Raw genomic sequence first — 18,496 nt, 5'->3', positions numbered from 1 at the left:
ATCGAATACGCGTAATCAAGCATTTTAAACTCGTTTGCGTATACATGTATCTCTTCCCCTCTCTCCCTCTTTCTCTCAAACTCTCACTTATATACCGGAATTCTTAGATTTGACATTGTGCAGAGCATTTTGTAGTCATATACAGTATGTGTGTCTTGTAGTCATGTTGTAAATACAATGCACTTTACAGTGTGTATGCCATCTGTCTATATGCGGTGTACACTAGTACCTTGTCAAATTAGAAAACGATCCCCAAATCCTATTGGCAACAATCCCATGTACCTGAACGTCACCGACTCAAATGTCACTCTCCAGCACAGTGGAGGCCCCTACTTAGAACAAAGATAAATATTAAGAACATTTACGTATGATGTCAAATTCTTATACGCAAGTATAATATAAATATGGATGTGATTTGACATTCCCAGATCTGAGCAAAAACAGATAATAATGCAGAGAGAGAGAGATCACAGCTCTCCAAATATTGTCTACTGTGGCGAATGGTTGACGAAGAGTTTATTCGTTTGTTTTGTTGTTGTTGTTTTTACATAATGTCCTTACAAATTGTACGTGCATTTAACACCATCGGTCATGCTCTGTATTGAATGCGCATGTCCCTTACAATGCATGAAGTAATTTCTTGTGCAATTTGTTATAACACATGATATTCTTCGTGTGTACATGCATGCAGTGTATTATCGAACCCAATAACTCCTTTAACAGTTAATTTTTGGTTCGCTCTTGGAATTCGAGAGGGCGGAAGTGCATGATTTAGCTCATTAGATCCCGACGATCCGCACGGATATCGAAGTTACACATGCAATCGCTCTTGTCATAGGGAGCGAGGCCTATCTGGTTTGCAACCTGCTACCCAGAGTAGGGTAAGGGATGAAACAGGTTTTAGCGTCGGCAATGAAACCCTATAGGGAGCAGAAGGGGTATAGAGTGTCGTGACCCGGGCAAATATGATTATTATCGTGTGGACTGTTATCATTATGTCACCCCTAGTCAGAAAGTAGTCGTTTTAGCGTGGAGTCAGTCTCAAAATGTCAGGCCCGTGAAAACTGTTTCTTTCATTTGGCAAGTTGACAATGCAGTTTGTTTACAAGGAGAAAATCTGAGAGAGAAAGCCAAAAATAAATCGTCACCCCAAACACAAGACATTTTACCTTACGTCCCCTCCTGCACTGTACTTAACCAGTACGTAAGTGGATCATCAGCGCAGAAGCTCGTACACATCTTTATAGAATATAAATTCCTTGAGAAACCATCGACTTACGCTTTCCGATGGATAATGTCCGTACAGTCAGGTATATGCATATAACCAGACACGATGTCATTCAATTCAATATTAAATGTCTGAATTATTTTGCCCTGCAATTAGTGTAAAAGAAAAGAAATCATGTGATTTCTGGAGAAGATCGTGTATAATAATGTGTCTATCAATTTTCTCTGGTATTCGCAGAGTCGCAAGTCATTGTATTTAAAAGTACAAACTCTATTCAAGAAGTACCTACAAGTACAAAATGAACATAACTGGTCCTCAGATTTTAAATCGTAACGGCAGACATCTGTGTGTAATAGACAAATCACTTTTGTGTGAGTTTAATTCACTGGAGAGCGGCACTACTAATGTTTTTAACATTCAAGATCTACATAAATGTAACAAAGGGGTCGTGAGATGATGGTGCCGCCTTTATCTGACGGGGTGCACGTCATGAGACCGACACCTACGAGTCATACAGCCCACGAGTTATACAGCCCATGAGTTCAACACTAAAGCAATCAAGGCCCACGAGAGCGACTTAAGCCACGTGTTGTAATGTCGAACTCGTGGGTTGTATGACTCGTGGACCTTTTTTCAATGTCGAACTCGTGTACTATTTTTACTTATACATGTAGTCGAAATCATGGGCTGTATGACTCGTGGACCTCTAGGTCAATGTCAAACTCGTGGACTGTATGACTCGTGGGTGTCGGTCTCGTGGGATGACCCCATCTGACACACTCCCTGAGCAGCGGTAGGCCTACGTGAAGGTACTCCCCATTTATTCCATTGTATTCAAGTCCGAAAGATATTCATAGTATGCTTATCTTCGTAAGGTAAAAACTTTGTTATCGGTGCAATGAAGCAAGTCTAGTTAGTATGAAATATTGTAGAATTTATAGACTTGCCATGTAGATCGATGTACCTGTAAAACTTGTTCCTTAACGGGAAACCTTTAACTATATTGTACATGTAAATATTATGTAACTATACTGGTCATAGTTATTTATTTCAGTGCCTTTGTTTGTGACAGTGATTTCTCTTTTCTTTGTGCCATACTGACGTAGAAGATGAATCGTAACTGTAAATGTTGGAAATTGATTTGCACTGGAATAGACGATTCAAAAAACTTATTGGTGTTCCAAAGTACTTTTGTTGACGTGTCGTGTTCATCAGTGTTTGCTTTTGGAAAACACCACTCGCGTACACATACTCGTTGAGGGCGTGTGTTGAGCTAAGAACGGCTCGTTGGCGGAAAAAAAATGACTAAAGTTCGGATGGAAGAGTGTACATCTGTACGTGTACAGGGTAGGGAGGTGAGAGAGAAATACGAAGCAGCGGTAGGGACATACATGTACATGTACTAGTAAGCTCTGCAGCTGTAAATGACGGCTAAACGTATAATGCACGTACACAGTACAAATCACATACATCTTACAAAACACGTTTCCTTTTACATACACACAAACGAAACACACATGTACACTTATATGTATGTTTACTGTTTAAACAGAGAAAAAGGATAGAGAGAAAGGGGGTGGGACAGCAACACTGGACAGCAAAATGAAAGCCCACTGCACGAGATTCTCCGTATATTTCAATCTGTGATGTCTCTGTATTTTCCATCTAGCACAAATCACTTGTTCTCATTTCTGGACAAACGTTGGAACCAGAACGTCGAAAACCTTCGCTACCAAACGGACACATCGATCGAAAAAAAAGAAGAAGTCACCCGTGATAGCTATGCAAAGTGTAGTATGTTATGTCTGTAAACCAACAGTGCCTTCCGAAAGTCTTTCGAAAGGGCCGTCATCCACAAACGTTCAGCTTGAATGCTCGCTTACCAATTTAATACCGCCATTATGTCCGCATGGGTAAATTGATTACTGTACGGTGTAATTTATTCCAAAAAAAAAAAAACACCAACTGAATTGTATATCATGGTTACACACTTTTGACGGCAAACAGATTATGTTCTGATAAACCACAGTGCAAACGCAAAAACACATTTTTTTAGAGAAAAACTATAAACAAACCAAAGCAAACGAAAAAAAAAAACTCAACGAAACGAAATAATAATTAAAACTACATCTAGAACATTCAATACTGGAATCGAAAAATGCAACTGTACTCATCATAGGTCATTGAAAACCATACGGCCAGGTTTTGGCAACGGCATGTCAACATCAAAACAAAATTTGACAGAAATTCAGGAGGACAACCTCCAGAGGCTAATACAAAAAGAGAGGAAAAGAGAGATGGGGGAGAGAAAGTGACAGAGAAGGAAAGTGAGAGAAGACAGGAAATAGGAGAGAGATGCAGCAAGAGAGAAAAAAAAAAGAAATAGTAACTTAGGAACGTGTTTGAGACGTAAAAGAGTTAAAGGGGTTCAAATAGGAGAGAGCGAAAATGCAAAATTTGAATGAAAATGTCAACATCACATTTGTTTTATTGGTTTTTGCTTTTTTCCCAGTCATTTTATTCGATTTTCAGAAAACTTGTTATGACATAATGAATGTCAGTCGGAGCTAAGCGTCAAGGTTTAAAAATTACTTAGATGCCACCAATATTCTTGAAAATAAGTATTCATAAGCAGTTTCAAAAATACATGACAAACCTTATGATGCCGAACATACACCCTTAATGCACTATGTTTTTACTCTTCCATTAAAGGAAAACACTAGTGTCTGCTAAATGTCTGGATACTATGAAATAATTATGGCTAAGACTTAAAACAGAATGGTTTGTTAGGAAATCGGGAGTATTAAAAAACTTTCAGAGCGCAAGATGAATATGTTACAATACTCATGGAATTCAACTGTCGCCATCTGTGACTTCATTGGTACTTGCATTTACTGAAACTGAGCCATGAAAAGATCCATAACAAAACGATTTTCCTTGCACATTAATTGGGATTATCTTTCCAGTGTTACCCTACCGATGAAGAAATTTACAAGCATGAAGCATTCATTACGCTAGAACAACCTCGGACACTGCACACACGTTCTTCACAGCCCTATTAATTATTACTCCAAATCTGCAAGAAATCGACTCTCTCTTCACTCTATAGAGGGCGCTATGCGGTCACATGACGGCACTGACACGGAATTGTCTGGATAAGAGTCAACTGGAATAAGCAAATTAGAACATTCATCATTTTAGTTTTTTTTTTTTTTTTCCTCAGGCAAGTTGATATAGTAGTTAGAAATATCATTCGCGTATATTCACAGTAGCAAAGACAAAATATACTGATAAACAATTCGCAAAAAAAGTATCTCAAAATTTCACCGTGCACTTCGTATGAAGAGAGGGGAAGAAGACACAACCGTATACAGCTCGTTAAATTTTATCAGTTTGTCTGGTACTATGTGGATGTAGTGCCCGGATACGCCAAAACAATTGCACACGTGACGGCAATAAAATCGCACAATCGCCTTGAACATAACTTTTCTATTCGATACACTGCCGTGGAAAAAGGGCCACTCAAGCTGCACGAAGTTACATAAACACAATACATTGTATACAATTTGTCTACATGGATACATACATGAACGACTAGATGGCCTTCACTAGTCTTGAGCTACGACACAAACTGCATTAGCATTTCTGCGCTGTGACGACTGTCAAAAGTCCTTCAAAAAGACTTCCACTAATGTGCAATGACGAATACCTTGTACTCAATAGACATGGAAGAACTTTCCGTGCGGATGGAATATGATTTAACTCTTATTGTCTCCTCAGTATATTGAATTCAAATACACACTCGCCTATTAGTCGCCTACTGATGAGTGCGATGATTTCCCCCGCCCCCAAAACCGTCTTCCAGGAGGCATTACACGGCCAGAAACCAAGTACATAATATGTAAACACAAACACGCACGCGCGTGCGCTATCTCTCTCGCCCGAGAAAACTTGAGTATTGTGATTCTGTTATCCTACTTCGACTATAAGTATTACTCCCATATTAGAAATCTGCACTACACTATCATGACTATTAGACGAGGGAAGCATTTTTTTCCCAAGAACAATTATTTTGCTCTTAATGAGCGCACACAAAAAGGATGATCACTTCTGTCCCAAATCCATTCATAGCAAAGCCATCATCACACAGATCGAAGCATGAGGTAGACAATGATTTTGGGCTGGACCAGACAGTAATAGATACACATACACACACACGTGTTATATATACAAATAATTAATACAGCGGAAAAACAACGATTTTGGGAGGCGACATTAAAACATCTGAACCACAACCCTCAAATATACCTTGGCAAAATAACATTTCGAGCGACATCACTCCAGAAAAATTCTCAAAGTAGTGAAAGTAATTACTTTTCTAACAAAAGTTGGTAATTGAGCAAGGATTTTATGAAATGTATGCTTCGGAATATTCACTCCATATCACACTATTTCCCCATTCAATGCCCTCCCGCGTCAGACATCTGATTTTTTCTTTTCGTATGTCCCCTTAAAAAAACCCCAACATCAAGTGACATAATAGACCGTAATTACTTACAATTCTATCTCGTAAGGTACATTGAGTGGACAAGGTATACACTTCGTTTGCTGGTATTATACGGATAGGTGTATGACTAAAATGTCCGACTTCTTCCCCATTACGTTCACTTCTGTCGATCAAAATGCTACATCACCATCCTTCGAGAATATTTACACTGTTGCAATCATTCATAATATACAAGAGGCGAAAGGTCAAAGGTCATATCTTTTCGCATTATAACTGCCCTCAGATTCGCCCGGGCGCAGCATCAAAATTCATGACAAATTCCTACATCACAATGTTATATCGACCTCTGCATTGCAGCACAAAACATCAACACCAAGCACACTAAACCCGCATTCGCAACAATGATGCCACGATATTTACAGTGCCGTCTAGCAGTAATTGTCGATTCACTTGCTATGGATCGATCCTATATTGAAATTACACATTCGTTTTCTAAAATTTGGCCGTAGGAAACATCTCCTAGTCCAGGCCATCAAATCAAAAGGAAAGCCGTTCTAAGTGCTACGTTGGGGAAGGTAAATGCATACATGCCGACCACCCCCTTTTAACTTCTCTTTTTTCAGCAATGGAAGAGTCCACCGCACGTGTGCGCTAGATTATGTATGCTACCGTTGCAACGCGGGGACGGATACACCATTCTACCCTGGGTAGTGTTACTCCCTCAGGTATGTTACATGGCCTTGGGCTTTTAAATACGTAAGCACAACTAAAATTCTGACGGACAATGACGTTCTGCACTGAGCAGCAACTACATGAAACACGTATGCATATTGCATGACCAACGCAAAACATTGCATAAGCTCTGTTACACTGTGGAAGACACGGAGTCATGCTGAACGCGAGTGTTTCAGCACTCGTACAGAATTAACCGGTCGTTAATTAATGTTGCTGCGTCAATTCCTAATCTTAACGCTCCATGAAAAGTGCCTGGAAGTCTCATGGAACAGAATCGATCATCATTTAAGATTTCTGTCGAATATCACAATCCTAGTTCAGCCAATGGCCCTGTCATCCTATTGTAGAATCCGTCGAAATTGTAAGGGAAAAGTAGAACGCCGGGTGAATTGCTGTGACCCAATGATCATAATATTGGTGCAGATCACCGTACAATAGATTTTATGCACAACAGCCGAAACGGTAGTAATAATCATCATTTACATTTCTCATAACTGTACAGTCGGTTTTTGTTTTGTTTTGTCATATAATTGCATTCTCACCTTGCCCTACTTTTGGAAGGTAGTTTCTACGTTTGGTCTGAAAACAAACTGTCTCTAGAAGCTTTACTTTAAAAAAAACGCCACCTACGACGATTAAAAGTGATGATCAATTAATTATTGCTAGCACGTACTGGCATCCGGACGATATACTTACAATGCATAGCAATCCATTCATCATGTTTGTTTCTTGTAAAAACACATCCCTAGATATTTACACTACATGTCCACCTACCGTATGTTCAGCCACTCCACCCACACCTCTGTTCAACTTTAAAGTCATTGTGAAAAGTCCTCGCGTCATACCTATAGATCTAAAAATACTCTGGCTGAGGTAAGGAAGTTATGAGCTATGGCTTGAAATTGCCTTGATTTTTTTTTTCTAACCTTGACCAGCTACAAATTGGGAAAGTGGCTCCACATTCTTTTCGGCATTAGAAATCACCAAGGATTTACGTCTGTTAGCCAGGCTAAACCAAACATGCAGAACACTGAATTAACAAAATAAAAAAATTGTTAGGTCAAAATTCAAAATTTACATTAAATTAAGTTTGATATTGGCTCGTATCTTCCCGTGTCAGGGTTATATCAATAGTAATTTCAATTTCATCAAAGCCCATTATTTACGGCCATGTGAGTGGCTAATATGTTTGGAGAATGCGGGGGTAAATTGGGAGTCAACTTATCTACTTGTTTGTTTGTGGTAAGACCTTCACTCCTACGTGGCTCATCTTTACATGATTGCAATTATCCGAGGAAAGACTATAATACAAACAAACACATCGATCATGGACATACCGCCACCAACGACATGATTTGGTTGATGCCAACCATGCAGCTGCAGTTGACTAATAGATTTGCAGTAATGTTTCCCTTAGTAATGAATTACTACACAATCTCATGATAAGCAGTTTGTCATATATTGCTCTATATAATTATAACCAGTTCCATGATAATTATAGTGTAATTATGATCAAGAAGTAGAGTACATCAGTTATACGATAAGGCGGTTGAAATAATCCTTGACGGGTCGATTATGTACAAGACTTGAATAATTACCGTATATTGATTGATTTTTGATAATTTTTCAATAACATGGCAAAATGGCGTAGGGTAGGCAACCAATTTGAAATCAAGGCTGGAAATGTCTGTGCCTTTCTCTCTGCAAGATTCATTCGTTATTTCGGCCATTACTGGTCACCAGAACACCTTCGATTTTTTGCTGCTTTGACATGCGACTGGAATAAAGTTCAGTGACTCTTGACCAGGACATAAAGTTCATCGCGAGGGTTCCTCCAACAGAGCCACTTTGTGTATTTTTCCTTCACTGTTAATGTTACGGGTTTCAGGGGGGTCAAAAGTTGCGATGGGTTGAACAGAACGGGAACGCAGAGGGCAGGCTTGTGTCTGGTTGATTTTTTTTTTTCTTCCTAGTGGCTTTTCCCTCGCTCGCATGTGATGCGTTAGACGGAGTCGACGGCGTTGTACGTTTGTATAGCGACCGACTCGGCGTAGGGCGGCGGCGGCATGCCGGCGCCATTCTTGATCATGCCGTCCCCGCCGTTGAGACCCAGCTCGATGTTGGGGAAGCAGGGGTCCACCTCCTGCATGGTGGGCGGCGGATTGACCGTCTTGCTCCGGCAGTGCGGTAGGTATGGAGTGGTCAGCAGAGTCCAGCGCTGCCGGGCAAAAAAGAAAAAAAATGGAGAAAAGAAGGTTTAGGATTTTGATAAAACACTTACGATACTGAATAAGTCTAGGAGTAAGATTTTGATCTTATCTTTCTGTCGCAACATTTTGATTTATTATCATCGATTCAGCTTTTGTCGGGTCACATCAAAATGGGGTTTGAGACAAATCGGCACACCTATTGCAATAAAGGTAAACATATTGACTTGATTTGTCATACTTACGCAAGTAGGCACTACTTTCGTTTTACTTATTTACTCACAGACGTTTTCGATCACTCGATTACTACAATGATATCGCCCTCAATATACATTTACACATTTCATACAAAAGGAGACATTTACATCAGACAGACATTGCTGCTTCCAGACCAAAAACATAAACTTTACTTACAAGCGTTGTTCTTAGTTGGTTCCGTCATATTTTATCCTTCTATTTGTTATGGACCCAAGCTTTTGTTCCGTTATCTATCTAAAGTAGCCTTGTGTTTTGGATTTGGTCATAATATCATTGTATCACTGCATATTTTACTTCTGTAGTTGTAGTGTAGCTAGTTTTTATGTTTCGAATTGTGTTTTGATGATTTTGATATCATTTTGACCAATGATAAGTATTATACTGAAAATTTTGATGAATGAATTTAAATAAACTCAAAATAAAAACAGAAGTAAAAATGAAAAAGCATTGCCAAAAGAGGGCGCCATTACAAAAACTAGACACCCGTATGATAGTACAGAGAGGGGGCGTAAAGCCACCACTCCTGGATCTTGAGCTGACCTCTTGCAGGGAGCCCTGGGCGTTGAAGATGAGCTGGTAGAAGAAGAAGAAAGGAATGTTGACCATGGTGCAAAGGGAGAGGATCCAACCGATCATGTAGCCCCACCAGGGGTACACGTAGGTGTTGTTATACGTCAGCGGGGTGTACTTTACCAAGCTGAAGATGAAGATGGACTGTAGAGGGAATAAGCATATACGGAAGAAAGACATAGTCAGAAAGATATACGTATGTATACTATTATCATTATTATCATTACTATTATTATCATTATCATTATTATTATTATTACTATCATTATTATTATTATTATTACTACTACTACTACTATTATTATCATTATTATTATTATTAGTAGTAGTAGTAGTAGTAGTAGTAGTAGTAGTAGTTGTTGTAGAAGTAGAAGTAGCAGCAGTAGTAGTTCTAGTTGTATTAATAGTAGTAGCAGCAGTAGTAAGAGTGGTAGTAGTAGTATCAACGGCTCACAACAATTGGAAGAAAATAATACCCTTTGTATTTTGCATTTCGGTATGTTATTTGAAATTGCTCGTATACACAAAGAAAAAGGAGGAAATTACAATGACAATAAAGGTACTACCACTACTGCTTCTTGTACTCCTACTACTACTGCTACTATCAAAACTACTACATCTACTACCACTATCAAACCACCATTGATAGTAAAGTTTAATGATAATCATAACATTGATTCTAATTGTCACAATAACGTAGTAAAAACGGTAAAATTAAGTTCTTCGATTAATTTTTTCCATTTTTTATGTGATTCAAGACCCTTTACGTACAAGTGGTGGAACCCACTGAACAGGATCGTCGCTCCACGCACGAATGAACACACATACAAACACACACATACACACATAATATCCTTCGTAATCTTCTGTACATCTGAGGTCAACAGCAAAGAATGACGTGTAAAACCAGATTGCGTGAGCAATATCAGACTCCGAGAGCTTAATATTATTTCTAAAAGCCAAAGAGGGGGGGGGGGGGGTAGGCAAGGTATCGTTAATGATGATTAGAATACTAGCACTTGGCCCAGTTTCTATTTTCCCGCGCGTGGCTGACAAAGTCATTAAAACTCTGCCTGGTATCAAATTGGCAATGACTTATTTTTTCATTAGAGTCACATCCAGTTTTGCAGACTCGCGTCGGCATGTCCTTTGTGTTTTTGATTCCATGACGAAATAGAAGGGGGTCCAAATTCGGTCATCACAATATGTAATGTCTGTTAAAGCTGTAGAGAGAGGGCAATATTGTTTTCCATCTCTCGACAGTGCCTGTTTTCTATAAACAGGCTACGGTTCGTGAAACGCACAGACGACAAGGAAGTTCTGCTCTGACAAAGAGTGACAGCAGCTATCATAATGCCTAGCGCGTCGCAGTCTGGAGGGTTTGATAATATTACGATGTCAAATAACAGGGCCTATGTCGACTCAATTAGCAACTACACATTCCGAGAGAACTTTCAAACTTTACTCTCAAGGTACAACTTTGTTACGTCATGTGAGACAAGAATGCATGACGAATTTCTTGTTGTTGTTGTTCCTATGTTTTTGAACACTGAAGAAGAAAAGGGAGAGAATAATCTCACCTCGTTGGTCTAACAATGACGAAGGATAAAGGTGAGTAAATGTGCTTGTGTATAGGCCTATGTGGGAGGAGGGAAGGGGATTGTCAATCATAACTACATATATCATCGTGACAGATATTTTACCACTGACGGGAGAAAGAAGTCAATGGTAAACAATGATATGCATTTCTTATCCTCCATTATTTTTGTTTGCTTTTCTTCTCTTCTCCGCGGTTTAATACACTGAGAGGAACACACTCGAAACCTGGGCTGATTAATTTACAGAGCGTAACGGCAGCGAGACCCGCACAATGCTTTCCAAACCTGAAACATATACAACTTCTATTTACGAGTTCATGGAAGCTCAAAGATGTGGAATATTGATGAAGTAAGTATCTCGCTTCACTTCATGCACGGCTACATAAACACACTTCATTGCGCCAGAGCTGTCGCATTTTATCTTCATTCGGGCAATTTGAAGAGGGAGAGAGTGTTTGGAAATGTCACATTTGTTAGGAACGCATCTTTTACCAATAGTCCATCGCAAACGGGGAATATCTTAAGTGTTTAATCATTTTCCACCATGTGTACTTTTGCCATCGACGGATGAAATGGTGTTTGACAATGGAGAATGCTTGCCCTAAATTCGTCAATAACTCTTGTCATTTATATAATTGGCTCTAAAAGTGATAAGGAAGGACACTTCCCTCTTCCGTCTATAGGATTTAATCATCTTTTTGACGATATCCTACGAATTATGGTGAGCATCATCTACAGCCAAAGCTACTTTCCTCCCTTGCCTATAATCTTTTTTATTTATTTTTATTGAAAGATGGGATTTAGGACTAAGGGAATTACCAAAGCTTAAAAGTCAACAAAATTTTAATCAGCTTATTGCTGAATCTGGGGGAAATTGAATTAAGGCGAAATCCGATTTTTTTGGCCTGACATTTTGATTTTATCACAGCACGTGAGCTTTCGCGTGCCCACGAGATACTCGCCGGAAATGACGCGTCAGCCGTCAACATATTGACCCACATAAAATAAAGGTAATTATCCTCTGCAGAAAGGAGACCACGAAGAAGTACACGGAATCTGACAACTGCAAATGTCAAAAATAAAAATAAGAAAGATAACTCTATGTGGGGGCGGAAACATCTCTAATCGGCAAAATGGAATTGCTTATCCAAATATTGAAAGGTACCCAACCCCCCCCCCCCCCAAAAAAAAAAGGAAGATAAAGTCTCTCCACTCTAAACGTCTGATTCTCTACAAGATTTAGAAATACGAGGTGGACTATAGCCACTCTCGATCTAAAACAATCCGCGCTATAATGGTTCTCCGTCCAAACTCTTATAATTGTCTGACAATTTTACTGCTTTAATAGAGATTTAAGCAACAGTGATTATCACGTTTATTAAAAGTATGAATGTTTCATTATCACTACTTGAATCAATCGTCACAGAAGCACATTTTCTTCATTATTGTATATATATACCATCATCTTTCGTTGAGAGAAATTGTAATAGGGCCTAAGTGTAGAGCCTATTTTTTTGTGATTGTTGCTAATGCTATTAGTATTTGAAAAATCTAATTAGTTCAGAAATCATTAGGGTCAAAACATAGTGTATACCAAACATGACAATTCTTTTGATATTAGTCAATTTAACGTGATCAAAAATGATTTTATCTTCCATAATTCCCAAGTATACAACTATGACTTTGAAACATGGATGTGGCACATGACATTGTGTCAGAAATGTTTATTTTGTACACACACACACACACACACACACACACACACACACACACACACACACACACACACACACACACACACAAAACACACACACAAACACAAACACACACGCTAAGATGTAACTGTACTCATAGCCTAATTGACCGCCACACCACATCGCTCCCACACGACTGGTAGTCAATTCGAAGGCGGGGGTGAGGCGGGGCGGGGATGGGGATGGGGATGGGGGTGGGGGTGGAAAACGATACTTACAGAAGTGAAGAGGGGCGAGAGGACGATCCAAGAGACGATCATGTAGGGAGATATCCACTTGACACCAGACATCTCGGTCACATTCCTCATGAAACGCACGCCACCTGTTAAGGAATGCGTACATGACATTAAACCTTAGCTTATCGGGGAATCTGTACTATGTTACCTAGCTTTACTAGGAACCACAACACGTTCATAACAAACGTTTTCAGCGTCATGACTATCCTCGTCAATGGAACTTTCGAATATTTCGACAGCGAAATTTATATTAAAATATTTCTACCACCATCATCTGATTCTTTAAACTATTTTCATTATTGTAGTAGGTGCGTATTAATAGAATGGACTCTTAGAACACGATTTAAACCTTCCGCACGATGGCGCTCCTACCCATGGAAATTGCAAGGGAAAATAAAGGTGATGTAACAATACCGAAAAATGTATTGTTTTTAAGAAAACAAACATACAAGCAAACACCTGTCTTTATAGGATAGAAATAATAACCCGAATCGAGAAGAGACTGGATTTTTTTTCCTTTACTTCCTCCCCCACCTACATATATAAATAAAGAGACGGTTTTCTATCCATTTAGGCCTATGCACTATACACCTCAGTTTCCAAAGGGTTAAAAGTAGATATTTACATAGGCTTCCTGCGTTGTACCAACCATGGCATTTGCCAGAACATTGATCTTTTCATTTTCGCCCACGTAGCACACACATGTCCATGTATAGCTAACACCGCTTTCACGTTCAGTATTTACACATGATCACAATCAAAACAATGTGCCTGGAAGCACACAAGACGTGAGGCGTTAAGCTCGATCGAAAGTATCGGCCTTGCCAATCGATATGCGTGCCACTCGATAATGAATGCGACAAAGAAAGAAAAGTGAGCTAGTAAAAGAAAGGTGACTAAAAACAACAGCAGCAGCTTCGCCTCGAGTTAATTGGCCGATATCACCTAACTTGGTAGCCACATTCTGTTGTGGATTGGTTTGTTTATATGTGGCTTTCTTGCAGGGGCTATAACAAGGGACAGGGAAGTGGTTTCAAGGTGAACGGTACCTCAGTAAACTAGAAATAATCAAATGAATGCATTTCTAACCCAAGCCCGGGACAGTCGATGCCAAAACTACTGCTCCCGGCCGAATTCTAAACCACCGTTATACGATGTAACATGACAAATATGCCCAATTGGGGTAGCGCACAAGGAATGCAATTGGCAAATGATGTTATGCCAACTTCAGGCTGATAAGGACTATCGATTGTACCGTTTGTTCTCAGTCATTAAATTTTATTCAGTTTACACAGCAAGCCATTAAGATCGTCGCCTTATATCATATTCTAGGCAAGTAAGGAATGTTGTATTAGAATTATATTGAAATAAGGCTTGAAATAACTTGTACTTTTAGATAGGTATGTGCCTTATTGGCGGCAGGCATTTCAAGAGCTAGAGCCAATAATTTTGTGTACATATATCTGGTTGACACTGTACGTTGCCCACACCATCGATAAGTATTGTTATCATCTTAAGATAGGAATATAACCATTATTAAAAAAAAATGCACGGCATTATGACCATGATATCAAGGACTAGGAATGCGGCTGTTTCATAACTTTACAGTGCTATGTTATGTCCTTGTAGTTTTTATTCATGCAAATCAACATCCTATCTGGTTCCCTTTGGTACAAGCTTCTCTCGTTGATGACTTTCTCATTAGCATCGCTGAACACTTTATGTCAGAACTAATGATGCTAAAAACAGTACCAATATAATGTATCGTTCGTTTAAACACTCTGTTCATAATTACATTCCCTTAAATATCTCACTTTTTTTTTTTATCTATTATGCGGCGGGAGTGCCTTTTTGGCAAATGTGCTCGCTATGTAAACACACATGATGATTTTTCACATGAACGTTGCCATGGAGATGACAGCATCTATTGATTGGCGATCAATGAAATCGATACTTACCGTAGGCCCAACCGATGGTGAAGCTCTCAAACATGGAAACCCAGAGGAGAACGAAACCACTGGCGGCGTAGTAATCGAAGAGCTGGAAGATGTACATACCTCCCTGTCGATTACGGGGGAAATCCCCAAAACAAATCAAAGCGTGACGTCAGAAATCAACCTGCAGCAGGTGCTGGTACTGATCGTGAACTTTAGAGGCAGTAAACATTATGTATTGAGGTTTGAAAATTAAATGGAAATCAGGCATTGTTTCAACGTTTAATAAACAAAATCATTTGTTCATTTGGAAAGGCCATAACTTTCGCCGCGATTACCCCTTTTAAGTGATGAATTTTGTCAAAACTTTTAATGAATACAGAATGAGTGCAGCGAGGTAGCCAATGTCAGAACTGGGGAAACACGAGGCACTGGTTGACCCTTCTTAAACATCCATTCCACATTAGGAAAAATGTGATTATTACGTCACATAGTTCGTTATATCAGCACCCAGAAGACAGCTCGTCACGCTCGTTTCTCCCTTCCATTTTTCTTTTAACTCAAATAATATGGTGATATCTCTGTACATACCCAGCTATCACAAAAACAAGAAACAAGAACGAATTCAAACCAGTTTTGATCAGCTAGGTACGGTTTTACCAGATGAGGCAGAAAGGGTGACGGACATGAAAGTTCAGTATAACAATTTTCACATCGTAAAACTTGTAATTGGCCTTTCGTTTATTGTGTTGGAGTCAACAAATTATGTGCGATTTCTGCAGCACTGAAATAGAACTATCAACAACTGGGATGGCACAGAAATATCTAAAACAGCCGCACAGTACAAAGAGTAAATCACAGAAATCAATGTGTGCAATAATGATGGCTTGTTCCATTTACCCCATGCATTGTATTATCACAATTTTACCGTCTGGCGCAGTCGCTCAATAATTTCGATGGCTACAACGCTCAATTTATAGAATTATCTTTTGTAAAGTGTTCGCCCTTTTGAAAAAAAAAAGAAAGGAAAAAGAAAACAATTCACCAAAACGCAAAGGAAAAGCGTCGATCACAATGATCATATGAAAACTGTATACCTATGCTGAGAGAGATGGAACAAACATCAGCGATAATCTATCAGCGTCCATTAGAATATCTTGCACGGCACAAACATGTGATATCCCGGCTACATTTATGGTATGGCCATGTTTTTAAGAGCATCCCGCCATATCAATTTGAAGGAATGGCAATAAAACTCAAATTTCGCCGCGTGTATAAGACGATAGCGAGCCACTTTATTCTCGCATGCACTCCCTATCGTTGGGCACAAATTGATGCTGGCAAAAAAATTGGCACATAATTTCCGACAACGCTTTGAGAAAATTGATCCACCCTCTTTCATTTCCACGTGTTATATAGCAAGGGGAAATAGGGCTATTGCGGCTTTTGTCCCAGAAGGAGAATATAAAAAAAAGCTGGGGAAAAAAAGAAGAGAGGCAACTTGCAATATCATCGCTATCTTCAGTTTCGCTGGGGCAAAGTGGCAGATTTTCATCCCCTCCAGCGATACGTATTAATATCAAGCCCAGACTTTCCCCCGTCCGCCTCGTGAAGGTATCGATACCTGATCAAGATTCTACTGGTGGCGTGCTCTTCCCGCCCAAAATATTAATGCGCGCCATGCAATTGGCACAGTCGCACAAAATTTCCATTCCATCGGCTCGGTATTGACAGCTGTGCAGCGAGCTAGACAGCGATCTCTGAAAGATTGGACATTATCTTGGGGTTTTTTTTTACTTTCTCTCCACTGATAATGATTGGACTAAAATTGCAGCGAGTGCAGTAAACAACAGCGATATGTGTCCCTATGGATCGGTACGGCAATACAAAACACTCCCTGTCCAACTTTATAGGCCTAAGTGAGCTGAGATGGGTGATCGAAGGAGACGAGTTTGAATTTGGGGAAAACTATGATGATGATATATTCAGCTGCATGATGAGGGTGTTTGACAATGACTTAAGTATAAAATATCCCATTCAAAGGCTAATCGTCATACTTACATAGGTACACATTGGTATACCGGCGAGGCAAAACCCGAAGCACACGAAGAAGCAGAAGATCTCTCGCCTGTTATCTTTGAGGAGTGTGTTGGGAAACAGGTCAACGATGGTGGCGACAAATCCCTCCACACCGACGAACTATATTAAAAAAGAAAACAACCAACAACAACAGTAATAACATTTGCGAAGGTTAACATCGTCATGGTGACACCGCTCGAGACAGCCAGCGACTTATTAGCTCTGTGAAAATTGTAACTTTGTTGAGAATGTTGCGATCGCGATTATTCCCTTATTCCCTCAAATTACACAACAATATCAATGTTGGGTGTTTTGTGTTAGTATATTATGAGATGTTTTTAGTGTAGCTGTTTTCATTTATTATTATTTTTTAAATCTATGTACGATATGTCTTATAAACCTGCTTCCATCTTTTACAAACGTTAGGTTGTCAACAATGAATGAATAAAAATCTAATGATGAGTAATGAGTACTGACTGGTTGAGTGAGTGATTTAAACATCCTGCACAAGAACATTACTCTGCTATAGTAATATCTCCACATGCCCAAGTTATAAATGTATTGACGTAGCTATTCAGACAAAATCCATGAGGCCGCAACGCGCCCTGAAATCTGGATAACTTAACGGGTGAGCACGGGGGAGTTTTTAGGTTTCTGGCTGGCAGTGACTCCAGATCATGTACGGAGAGTGGCGACAGTGCGTTGGATTCAGCCGATCGTAAAGACAGCCATGCCAATCAAATAGATCATAAATCATCACATTGCTCTGCAATACGACTTTTAACTGGCATGGCATGGATGCATTTCGAACGTGATGCCATGTGCTCCTTACCCTTTCACAACATTGATCTTAACGCACAGAGATGTACATGATTGTATTCTTACAATGCCCCATCAGCTCAATTCCGACGGTCTGCCCATTCCTTTCTTGCAAACACTTCAACTGGGCGCTTACAACCACTGCGAGTTCTTATGCACGGCCTTGCTGGAAAGCAGCTTCAAAGCTGATAGCAGGCTTTTTACCGTGTTGAAATAAATAAAAATCAAATTAAAATCAAATCAAATCAAAGTTTCAATCTCGCGGTCGCCATGGCAACATGACTGTAACGACACCAATGAGATGCGAGGGTTTTCATTGTTGCTATGGTATCACCTGTCATGAACTGTGAGCCTCTGTATGAAAGCGTTGCCCTGAGTTAACATCAGAACAAGCTTCTTAGAGTTCCACTGATGATGATTTACGGACATTCTCTTCAATTTACAAATTAAAGTTTGCATGCGGCATTTAGTAAACTGCCTGTCTTTGAACATGAGGTGACAGAGTATACATAATAAAATCGAATGAAAAAAAAAAGTGGGGGGGGGGGGAATCAGTTGGAAAGGTTGTAAG

At 39.5% G+C, this 18,496-nt stretch overlaps 1 protein-coding gene across 1 annotated transcript in view; it reads right to left on the bottom strand.

The window, feature by feature from the left end:
• Window positions 1-4,955: 4,955 nt before the first annotated feature.
• Window positions 4,956-18,496, bottom strand: part of LOC139735730 (sodium- and chloride-dependent GABA transporter 2-like) — a 97,371-nt gene continuing 83,830 nt past the window's right edge. Inside the window, exons 10-14 of the mRNA XM_071646479.1 lie at window positions 17,089-17,226; window positions 15,052-15,154; window positions 13,076-13,179; window positions 9,476-9,649; window positions 4,956-8,688 (exon numbers count right to left, since the gene is read on the bottom strand). Of these exons, the coding sequence (XP_071502580.1) occupies window positions 8,473-8,688; window positions 9,476-9,649; window positions 13,076-13,179; window positions 15,052-15,154; window positions 17,089-17,226 (735 nt within the window). The 3' untranslated portion in view covers window positions 4,956-8,472. The remainder of the gene's footprint in view (window positions 8,689-9,475; window positions 9,650-13,075; window positions 13,180-15,051; window positions 15,155-17,088; window positions 17,227-18,496) is intronic.

Source organism: Diadema antillarum, unplaced genomic scaffold (genome assembly GCF_040938485.1).
Source record: "Diadema antillarum isolate AM-2024a unplaced genomic scaffold, OU_Dant_1.0 seq00000595_RagTag, whole genome shotgun sequence".
Taxonomy (NCBI): Eukaryota; Metazoa; Echinodermata; class Echinoidea; order Diadematoida; family Diadematidae; genus Diadema; species Diadema antillarum.
The sequence above is the reverse complement of the archived record's forward strand: the minus strand, read 5'-3'. Positions and strand labels throughout refer to the sequence as shown.